Raw genomic sequence first — 12,600 nt, 5'->3', positions numbered from 1 at the left:
GGTGATAATCGCTTTCACCAGGAAGATATAATACTGCTCATTTCCAGACAGACCAATAATTGGTATTTCATAATTATTACGCCAGGAAATTGCATCGATTTAATTTTTACAAATGTTTCTGACTTTAACATTTCATATAAAGGGCTATTATTACTGCAATAATAACTTAGTCTCATAATTATTTTTCTACATGAATTGCATGATTTATTATAGTTACTGATTACTGATGTGAGTATACGTCTTAAAATTTGTTTCATCGTGTTTAAATTGATGGAATTTCTATTTTCTCAATTAGAGATTCAATTTATTTTTTGATTGGCCGTTTAATATTTTTATCAACTTAAACTATATATTTCACAAATAGAAAAATGCTTGTTCTGAATCTATCCTGTTAATAATAAATATTATTAATAACTATTTAATATTAAAAATAATCAATGAAACTATTTGTACATGCAACGGAAACATATTCATGTATAAACCGTTAACACAATAGAATATTACTCTAAAACATTCTCTAAAACAACATTATTATAATTAACAAAACAACTATACTATAACTGTGGATTTATAATATAACATTTTCTTTAATTTTCATTCACAATTAATATGTTCATTAGATAATTGATGTTGGGATCAAAGTTGGTATATTGTTATGGTTTTTATAAAGAACAAATAATTTGAAAATCATAATTATAGGTTAACTTGTATTATTATTGCTAACTATATCTAATCAATTCCATTACAACATAAGATTTCCAATAACCATGGTAATTTATATTATCTGGTTGTGTGGTGTTCTGTAGTAGCCTGCATAGAAAAATGAAGTTAAATTTGTTTATAAATTTAGACGAAATTCTGTTATTTGCAACAGTGAAACTTGTGGAATAATATAGCAATATAGGCAAATACTTGGTAGAAATCTTAGATCGTACAATGTTTTCATCCATAAGGTGGTAATAGTATAATGTTGTTAACGCACGATTCTATCCGCACTTGGATCGATTATTCGCGCAATGACTAGGTAAATGGACTGTATAATAGTAAGAAATGTCGTTGTATAATTATATAATTGTGTTAATCAATGTGTGTCCCTCGCGACACACAAATATACGATATTGTACATGTAAAAGAATAAAAAGAGGAATTAATTATAATATAATAATATGATGCTAGCAAGTACATGGATCCCGCACGATGCATGACGGTACAGTAGTACAGTATAAAAGTATTGTAATAACAATTTAGGTTAGAAACTTAGAAAATAATGCATAATAATTGACAATGAAAAATTTAATATATTAATAATAATAATAATGTAAGAAAAAGATATCAGTATATCGGTAGTGCCGGTGATAATATGATCCGACGTCTGAAAACCAGCAGTGTGGCCAACGCATTATAATGATACAAATGTGATCATGGTTACAGTACAGCACAAGTTTTGCTAGAAGCACTGTCAGATGTCAGTGAGTAGGTTTTTGTACAATTTGACAAGACATTTTTTCTGAGAGTTAATCTGGTCATTAAGCAATCATACAATTTATAGCCATTTAAATAGCAAAATAAATAATATGATGACACTAAGAATAATACTTTAAAAATATTATTGTAACTGAATAACTGAAAAAAATTATCCCTAAAATGTAGGTATGATCAAAAATGATGTATACGAAATACAAAATTACTTAGTGCCAATAACTATAAAAGTTACCCTACGATTACGAATAAAACAATATTTGTGTACTGAAGACCTTGAGTTTGATTTTATCTGATTATCTTTGCAAGTGGAATAATAATTCTATTGTGTCACATACCAAACGACTTAAACTCACCAAATTATAACAAAAAACGTTAAATTTCATAAAAAGTTATATGTCGTAATAAATATTCAAAATGTGTTATACTCGGTTTGACATATTTATTATGAATTAACGACAATAGTTAAATTGATTCAAGGTTATACTTTTTCTACGGGTCGGGTCATCTAATTATGAACTAAGTCATCTACACATATCATACCCAGGTGTATTAGATATTTTATTACTTATTATACTGGTTTACTTCAGATAAAACCGTTTTGTGTCAAAATTAATATTGACTATTTATCCCTTTGTATTTGCTGTGATCGTTGACAAAACACAGTCACCGATGTAGAAATCCAGACACTATCGATCAAGATGCCTAATGATTGTTTTTCACGTTAACATATATTTGAATAGATCTTTAAAAGTTTGCCAATCGTGTTTCAGTATTTTTGTTACCTGATCTAACTTCTAACCCTTATGACTCAAATAATTTCATCGCATTCTCATTTTTTGAACTAATGCAAATAAATTATACAACAATAGCAATAATTATAAATTATGACTATTGTTGGAATACTTCATTCTGAAATTATACCAACTTAATTTTTGATTTCTTGTAAACAATTTAAAAAAGCGACTATGAAATAGGACCCCGATTTATGAATGATAGTTAACGCGATTTTTTGGAGAACGTTATTTTAACACAAAATTCTACTATCTACCAATAATGCCACGTCATATATGATAAAAACTAGAAAAGCATCAAAAATATTTTATTCTAATATGATTCATATAACTTGTGTTGCCCATTCCTTAAAACATGTGTCCGAAAAAGTCAGAGACTTTTTTCTGGGTATAAATAAACTAGTGAATAAGAGAAAAAAAATGTTTTTAAAAGCTCCTCAATATATCATTGCTTATAAAAATTTTATGGACTGTCACCTGTCTCCAGAACATCTGATAACGAGGTTGGGAATATGATTAGAAGCTACTTTGTTTTACTCTGAAAATTTCAGTAAAGTTAAAGAATTTGTATCTAATACAGGACATGAGGCCCAATCTGTCAAAAGACGTAAAATCCATTTTGAGTACAACATCAATTATATTAGATTTGTCATTTATTCGATCACGTTTGCCCCAGTTTCCAAATTCAATTACAAAACATAAAAAATAAAATTCTATATAATTATCAAATAGATGTAGTTGAAACAGTAGGAGATGGACTAAAACAATTGAGAATGAAAAGAGATAAACACTCTATGAAAAATTCAAATCAGTATTTGATAAAAATCCCGGATACGGCATAATAAAGCTATACAACAAGTCGATAAATCGAAAAGAAGTAGATGTAAAAGAAGATTCTGCTATTATAAGCTGTTACATACAATGTCCGATAAGCGATAACAAAGTGTCAACGTAGAACGTGTATTCTCATAGTTAAAATACATATTAAGTGACAGACGACATAATTTTATTGAAAAAATTTGGAAATTTACATGATTATAAATTTTAATTGAATATTATAAATTCAGTTTTAATATATATATTTTCAGTTTATTATTATTTTAATAAAATTTGATTATGTATTTTTTTTTTTAATTTTCTATTTTTTAATATTATTATTAATTCCAACTAATAAATAATAATATTGTGACTACCTAATTAAAAATAAATGTTTAAGTATCTAAATGAAAATGTTGTTTTTGCACGTTTTCTAGGTGTAAGCTGCACAAAAATTCCGTCTTTAATCATAATAATACAATAGTTGTATTAACATAATATTGTAGGTACATATTTGGATATATTTGTTATATATTATAATTTATATATATTATATTATAATTATATTATAATATATATAATATATATATTATAATTTATATATTATATTATATTTGTATATCATATATTATTATGTTATATTTTATATTTTATATTTTATATTATATATTATATAATATATATAATATTATATTATATATTATATATTTGTACATATTTGTTTAGATTCAAAACATAATACTATTATTGACTATTATTAAAATTATAATACTCTTGTATAAATACAATTGAACTTAATCAATTTTTATATTTACATATTTGAAATTAAACCTATTGCTCGTTCTTCTTAGTACCAAATCATATCGCATCATTCATGCGTTACCAAATTCCACTGAAACGTGATGACCAGCAATCTGGTGCTCTTATTTGCTTCGCCTGAAACGTGATGACAGCTATTCGGAATGGAATATTCCCATTTCCATTTCTCATTTTCAAAGAGGATTTTAATTTAAACCTGAACAATAAAATATTATAACTGTTGATTTATTTTAAAATTTATGATAAAACACTCGCGATTTTTGCATGGCAGTATTTTATACCATTACATATGTTTTACTTGATATGTATGCAAATTATAAAAGTATTATAATATTTATTTCAAATGATGATTGTTTAGGACGTAATTTAATATAAATACATTTGTTAACATGTTTATTGTTTTCAAAAAATCCTTTATAAAATATAGAAATTAATTTTATATTCACAAATGTTGAATTAATAATCTGTTGTGTAGAAACCTAAAAAATATCACAATACCTACAATATTTTTACAGAAACCTGTTTCAAAATTGTTATAAATTTAATAAAAAGTTCTGTGATAAAACAGTTAAGTTTTTATTTAGTTATAATTTATATTATTCAAGAACTTTACCTAAATTTTACGGTTTCATTATTAAATTTTCATTAACATTGTATTATTCAATACAATGTTCTAAACTTAGTTGAAAATCTAGATTATTTAGTAATAGCCAATAAGATAAAAAGGTAACAATAGCGTTGATAATATTTGACATGCAATAGTATCGTTAACTTATAATAATATGCATGATACTATATAATAACTTAATCATTAAACTTGATAATAAATTAGTTAGATATTAAATTTATTATTATAAGTTTGATTTTAATATCTATATAACATAAAATTATTTTCGTGATACATCAATACATGATATACATAGCTATTTTAGTGTATTTAAACTTTCATTCTTCATATAAAAACTTAATGTATAGAATAATAATATGTATAGAATAAAATAAATTCCAATGAACATAATATCAAGGTTATTTACGAATTATTTTAACGGCAATTTAAACTTATGTAAAGATTTTTATACTATAATTTATATTGTATAAACATAATATGAATAGTTGGTACGTATTGTATGTACATATTTATTAAAAACATAACATGTACATTATGCCGACTAGATATTAAGCCTCACGTGTCTTGTCACACATGAATTATTGTCAGGCTATGGCTACATCCCAATATATAAGACAACGGCAGTTCTCCACGAATACCATCACGAAAATCTAAATTCCGAGAACTTTTTAAGTAATAAATAACATTTAAATATTGAAAATTATTTGGATCGATTTATATTTATTTGCAATATTAAAATCTTAGGCTATGGTTAAAATGTATTTAAAATGAACTAACTTATTTCATGTATGGTCTATACTTCACTGGTAATCCCTGACCACGTGTTATATTGGTGGAGGCACTTTAGATCTTAAGCAGTTGAAGTAAATTATTTGCAATTGGTTTAGATTTATATTTGTTTTTAGTTATTAAGTTATGTTAAGTAATTAATGTGTTGAGATATATAAATTAAACTTGTAGTCTAATTATTAAGAGTACGTGAATAATTAAGGCTTTTTTACTATCTAATAGATTCATGTGATTATAAGTATTAAATATAAGAGTACAAAAAAAAAAAAAATGAAAAAAAAATGTATCTAATTAAACAATTTATAAAGTAATAAAAATAATTTGGATTTGAATTTTTTGGAAAATTTTAAGTATAAAAATAAGAGTAAAATAAATAATAGAGTAACGTTATTTGAGTATTTATGTAATTAAAATAGAAATTATTTTAAATGGTTTTTTTTTTTTTTTAAATATTTAAGATTATAAGTGTTTAGAAAAAGAGTAAAAGGAAATAAAAGAGTAACGTTATCAGAGAAATTTCGTAAATAATAAAAATAAAATGGCATTCCAACAAGTAATGCAAAAACCTGAAATTTAATGACGAAAAAACGAGGAATCATTTTGGTAGGTTTTTCCAAATTTTACTAAATTTTTTTAATATTAAATTATTGGTTTGAAATGGTCTATTTTAAAAATACGTTTTTCTTGTCAGTTTCTTATTTATATTTATGATTTATTAAAATCCAAATTTAACTTAAATTAAATACAACAATTTTCTTAATTTGCTCAACATCATTAGTACTAAATATGAAATAATAATCCAATATTATAAATATTGTTTATGTCGCTAAGAAAAATTATCCATTAATTATAATAATAAATATTTTTAAATAGTACTTAATACGCATACAATATAATTATAACTGTTGAAATATTCTATTTTGAACAATACCTACCAATAAACTATATTTTTCTGACGAATGATGTTATTTGTCGGTTAAATGTGAAAATATATTTATATATTATAAACAATATATCAAAATATTCATTAATGTATGTATTTTAAATATTATCATAATGCAATTTTATAATTGTATTCGTATTTATATCATATATCACATTTTTTTAATTGACTAAGGTTGCAACAAAAATATTTATATTATCAATTAACATCTTCAAATAAAAAATTATGTAGGTACCAACGTATCAATAATATTCCTACAATTATTTAGTCATTATGTTACAAGACTAGGTAATCTTATGTTATGTCTCACAACATTTAATAATTATAATTATAATATCTTCTAGTCATAATGTTATAGTTCATCAAAATGTTCTAGAAAATAGCATTGTTTATGGAAACAATGTGAGACAAAAAGACATCGATTATTTGTTGAAAACTGAGTTAATCTCCGTCTTAGTACATATACTGTGTTCGTGCACATGTATAATTATGAAAAGTGAATTTCATGTTATTATCATATTAAATTTATATCGGTGTACTAACCAGTAACCACACAGCACTATACAAGTCGCTGAGTCTTTAGGGAATATATTCCAACAGGCACTTTGGAAACCTAATAACTATAAGTAAATTATAGCCGAAACATAGTTTCCAATTCCTTCAAAGATGTGTATATAATGTATAATCTGCATAGATGATGATCATAATAACGATTAACCCATAATTACATTTTTTTTTTTAAATTATTATGAATATTACAGATAATTATAATAATAGAAAACAATATAGACAAATATATAATATGTTGTAAATTATACAATTACTTAAAATAAAATCAATATAATTTATAGCCTAAGTTAATAATATTATCACATATTTAAATTATAATCTGAACCATTAGTGGACAATTTTTACTGATGTATATTAACGTTGTGTTATCCAATGTAGATTAATCATGGTACATTTAACAATATAAACTAGGTACTATAATAGCATAATGTATAATTATTTGAACTTCATTAAACATAAATCTTTTTTTGATAGAAATTTTTTTGTTTAAATATAATAGAGTAAAACTACATAAAACAATCATTAAATTTCAAAAAGTTCATAATAAAATCAAAGTTGAGGGATTGTATTTGTATAATTTATTCCTATCTGGGGTACTCGATGTCCTATTATATTTTAATATTTATAAATATTATGTTCCCAAAAAATCGTGATATTATACCAAATATCATAGTCTTTACTGAAGTCAAGTATAAATTTTAAACTCAAACTGAAAATAATATTATGTGTTTATCTGCAATACTCGTTTTGTAAGTGAACACGATATTATTCGTTTTATTTAATTTTTTTTTCTTACAAGGTAATATAACTTTAGACATAATAATTTACAGATAACATAAAGAAGAATAATAACACTAAAAGAAAAATCTGTAATAAAAAGGATACAATGTCGTAGAAACACTTATACTTAATGTTTTTGAATTTTTACGATTCGTGTGACAATGGTATAAAATGAGCATAGAAGTCTAATATACATTATTAAACCAAAAACACAAACTTACCTAATAAGTTATCAATAAAAAATAAATACATTTTCTATTCTTTTAACCTGTCTTATGCTTGATTAAGAAATGTTGATTTTTTTTCCAAAAAAATAACTCATTGTAATAAATATATTATACAATTTTCCAGGTTAATTTTCTCGTTATTAAACGCCATCTGCACTTTTATTTTATTAATTTTCTTTCTAAGAGTTCATTATATTTCATAACTCATTATTCTATGATTTAATTCAACAAGCGTTTTCTTAGAATAAAAATATCAATACTTTATTTGTTAATATTTATAGGTTTCACATAGTATACGATGGTTTCAGTAGTCATTATTATTATTTTTTTTAGACCGTAAAAATACTAAAAGTTTTTAAGATGCTAAACTAAATGACACATACAACATTCATAATTAAATTATTAGACCAGATATTTTCAGTAATACTTTAAAAAAAACTCTTATTAACAACAAAAACAATATTTATAATTTATATTATTCGGTTATTTTATATATTTAATACTATTTTTTTAAGTTGAATAACATATTCTTATAATGTCTTTGGGTATAGATTAGGTATACTTTTTTTAATACAAAATTAAAAAAAAAAACGGGTAAGTGGGTATCGCTTTGCTGTACATTGGGGGTGGGGTGGACCTCTGTCTAGACTCTAGGGTAGGTTAAATTTGAATGCAATGATAGGTATCATTGTATACGAAAAACGATTCTGAACGGAGATGTTTATCTGCCTAGGATATATTATAGATTATTAAAAATTTTCAAATCTTAGATTTAAAAAGAAAATTTTTTATGAATTTCTAGCTTAAAATAATTTGCGAATTTTCGTCATTTTTACGTATGTTGTCAAAATTTAAACATAAATGTTTGTAAAAAAAAAATGTGACTATGCATTTCTTTTATTTTTCAACTGCTCTTGTAAAAATATTTTAGGAACCTTGTATTAAATTTTCAAATCTTAGATATAAAAGGAAAATTTTTATAAATTTCTAAGATAAAATAATTTACGAATTTTCGTGATTTTTACATATTAATTTTGTCAAAAATAAAATTTGAATGCTTATAAAAAAAAATTGTGACTATATATTTATTTTATTTTTCAACTGCTACTGTAAAACTTTGTTAGGAGCCTTGTATTAAATTTTCAAATCTTAGATCTAAAAAGAAAAACTTTTATGAATTTATATCCAAGATAATTTGAACATTGCAGTAATTTTCACGTATTAAGTCAATATTTGAACTTCAAATGCTAATAAAAAGAAATTGTGCCTATGTATTCTTATAATTTTTTAATCACTATAAGAATAACTTATGGGAAACGTTGTATTTAATTTTCAAGTATTTTTATATGGCCAAACAAATTTTATCGACATTTAAAAAAAAAATTTTCTGAAAAATTGAAAATTTCAGTCGTCTATAAATATCTCAAAAAAAGTCAAAATATTTTGAAAATTAAATCATGTAAAGAAAATGCCAATATAAATAACTGGTAAAATATTCAAGTATCTACAACTTATACTTTTTGAATAATAACAAATGCTTAAACTCGTTTGAGGATAAATCGTTATCGTTACGCTATTTTGTAAAAATTTAAAATTCAAACGCACCTAACATTTTTCGTATAATGATGCTTCGAGTTTTCTATATAGCTACTTGAAGGAACACTTATGGAAAACTTAGTGTTGTATTTTTAATCCTTAGTTATAAACACAAACAATTTTATGATTTTTCAACTTCAAAATTACTTGCAAATTTTCGCGTTTTTGACAGATTTCGTAAAAATTTGAACTAACGTTCATAAATAAATTGTGATTAACGATTTTTAATTTCTAAAAAAAATTGAAAATTTCAGTGGTCTATAAGTAACTAAAAAAACTCAACAATTTTTGAAAATTAAACTGTATATAGATATCACTAACATAAACATTTGGCGAAAATTTCAAGTATTTATAGTGATTAGTGTTTGGATTACAGCCATATAAAAAAATCGATATGGTCGAAAACTCGTTTTGCGTAAAATTTCCCGTTTTTCTGTCATTTTTTTTTTTGTTTTTCTCGATTTTTTTGAAAACTGTTTGAAAATGTTAACTTTTGATCTATATAATGCACCAAGGATATTCACTTTTACATCGGAAACCACCCCCAATGTTTGAAATTGAAGCATTATTTTGACTAGTTATACATCATTGTAAAATCAAACATTCATCACTTCGTTCAAAATCTAAAATACTCAATATTTACGATTTTGTGCTAATTAATTAAACTGTTATACTTACTTTAATTTTAATTTGGGTTTTAAGTAATTTCGTACATATATTAGAAACATATACAACAAATGTATTGTTGAAATAGACCTTTTTATGCTAATATCGTAATATGAAGAAAAAATAAAATTGGAAAAAATAAAAACCTAATGAAAAATTTTACAAAGCATTTTTTTATAAAAGTGGTTTAGTGTATGTCACTCTGTGGTACAGTGTGTTACTGTAATGTATGGTATTAAATTTGAATTCAATGATATAATATCATTGTATAAAAAAACCTATTCTGAGTGGAGATGGTTATTGTCAGTCTAGGATATTTTAACAACTGATCGTGTACACAGCTCAAAAAAAAGAAAAGAAAACTTCATTGTAAAATAAATACATTTATCGCTTCGCTTAGAATCTAAAAACCTGTACAAATTGTTATTATATTATTATACGATATCTTAAAACAATACACACGCACGATTTATACTAATTTTAATCTTAATAAGTAAATACAATCTTGATATTAAAACTTTTAAAAAAAATGTATTACAGTTTGAGACAACATTTAAAAGTTACAAATGTCTAATTACCTAATTACCACCAAACCATAACTAATGTAACCTCAATAGAAATCCTGACTTTTTTACTTACATAATAATTAATCTTTTACTTATGATTACATAAGTATGTTACTATTTGAAAAATATTTTTATCCAAACCATTATTTTTAAAAATTACATACAATTTTAAATTTCCACAACCTAATTTATAAATAACTTCGATATTAATATGTTTATTAGAATTGATTTTAACAGAAACAAATAAAATGTTTAGTACAATGAGTTAAAGTTTAAATACAATTTTATAGATATACCATATTATAATACCCATATTTTCTCGACATTATTCCCAAAAATGTTTATTGTCATATACTATGAATTAATTATAACCATATATTATGGAAGTAATTATCCGTTTTATAGATATTAAAATCAAACTTAACTAATCAATTAATTATTATAAATTTGTATGACTAATTTATAATATAGACTATAGTTTCGTAGATATTATTAAGTTAACGGAACTATTGCGTGTAAAATATTATCAACGGTATTGGTACCTTTTTATCTTATTTTTAAATAATCTAGATTTTCAACTGAGTTTAGAACTTTGTATTGAATATTAAATTTAATATGAAAACATAAAATTAAGGTAAAGTTCTTCAGTTATACAATATGTAACTAAATAAAAACATAACTATTTTTTCATAGAACTTTTCAATAGTTTTACAACAATTTCAATAAAAATTTTTGTAATTTCAATTAGGTTTCGAGTAATTACTTTCCATCAACAATTAACTTTGAAAATAAGTATTTCAATATTTTTATGATACACGCATATATTAAGAAAATAAAAAGTTATTATACTACATTACATCTGAATATTGCGTTTCAAAATTGTTACAATTGTTTTATAAAATAAACAATTTAAGCACCTCCCCAAGGAATGCTTATAATGCAAAATTTTCCATCAGTGAATTACAACCAGTAAAAAACTTTTAGTCAGTACTTTTGAAAAACAAAAACACATCCATGTACATAAACAAGTAATACCTATTATAATCATGATAAGAAAAAATGTGGTTTATATATTTTATATAATACCTATTGATTTTATAAAAATCATGTTTTCACTTCAGTCGGGAGTGTAAAATATTCAAAAACTTTGATTAACTACTGGCAAGCCTGAAATAATGTATTATGATGGATTATAAAGTGAAGTTTGATTCAAAAAAATAATATTACCGGTGCATTAATTTTGTTTATTACATAATATATACTTTATTAATATCAATCTTACCTTATATTAACAATGCTTTTTTTTCTGATAATCAAATATATTATGTTTATTGTATCGTGTACATGTTATTATATTTTAAATGTAAAAATAATTAAATATCAAGACATTTTATTAATTCCATTAAATATACACGAACTATACCTATATAATTTTTCGTATATTTTGTAATTACCGTTTTAGGAACATCCATGTAAAATAACTGTATAATGGATCAAATTTTCTGTCTTATTTCAATTTAAACCAATTTGTTTTAGGGCCAGCCGGAAAACGATCGACAAATCGTGTAAGAATGGTGGTGGCATCTGGTTGCCAATCTCACGGACATCATCAAAAATTCATTGCATTATTGATACTGTGCTTTTTGGACTGTGGTCAAGGTGATGGTAAAGGTGAGTTTGGTTTCGTTTTTCGTTAACTGCGGTATAGCTTTATTTTCGAATTGTGTGTTCCACAGCTGCCTTTTCCTGTTTATTTCAAACACCCTGCACCTGCACTGTTATCACTAAATTGGTCTGATTTAATGGCACCGTGTTTGGGATACGCAATACCTACGTCATATGGTTCCAAATTGCCAAAGTTTCACAATCAAGAAAGTCCTTAATATCTAACCCATCCTTCTAATTATAATGGGAGCTCTAATGGCAC

At 24.0% G+C, this 12,600-nt stretch overlaps 1 protein-coding gene across 3 annotated transcripts in view; it reads left to right on the top strand.

The window, feature by feature from the left end:
* The window catches only part of LOC107168447 (opioid-binding protein/cell adhesion molecule-like), a 337,823-nt gene that overhangs the window by 242,464 nt on the left and 82,759 nt on the right, over positions 1 to 12,600 (top strand). For all 3 annotated transcript variants that reach the window (XM_089224027.1, XM_089224026.1, XM_089224028.1), the window contains one exon: positions 12,210 to 12,344. In XM_089224027.1, coding sequence (XP_089080153.1) covers positions 12,245 to 12,344 — 100 coding nt within the window. In that variant the 5' untranslated portion in view covers positions 12,210 to 12,244. The remainder of the gene's footprint in view (positions 1 to 12,209; positions 12,345 to 12,600) is intronic.

Source organism: Diuraphis noxia, unplaced genomic scaffold (genome assembly GCF_037042655.1).
Source record: "Diuraphis noxia isolate RWA-SAM2 unplaced genomic scaffold, SU_Dnox_SAM2 contig0003, whole genome shotgun sequence".
In the NCBI taxonomy this organism is placed as follows: domain Eukaryota; kingdom Metazoa; phylum Arthropoda; class Insecta; order Hemiptera; family Aphididae; genus Diuraphis; species Diuraphis noxia.
The sequence above is the reverse complement of the archived record's forward strand: the minus strand, read 5'-3'. Positions and strand labels throughout refer to the sequence as shown.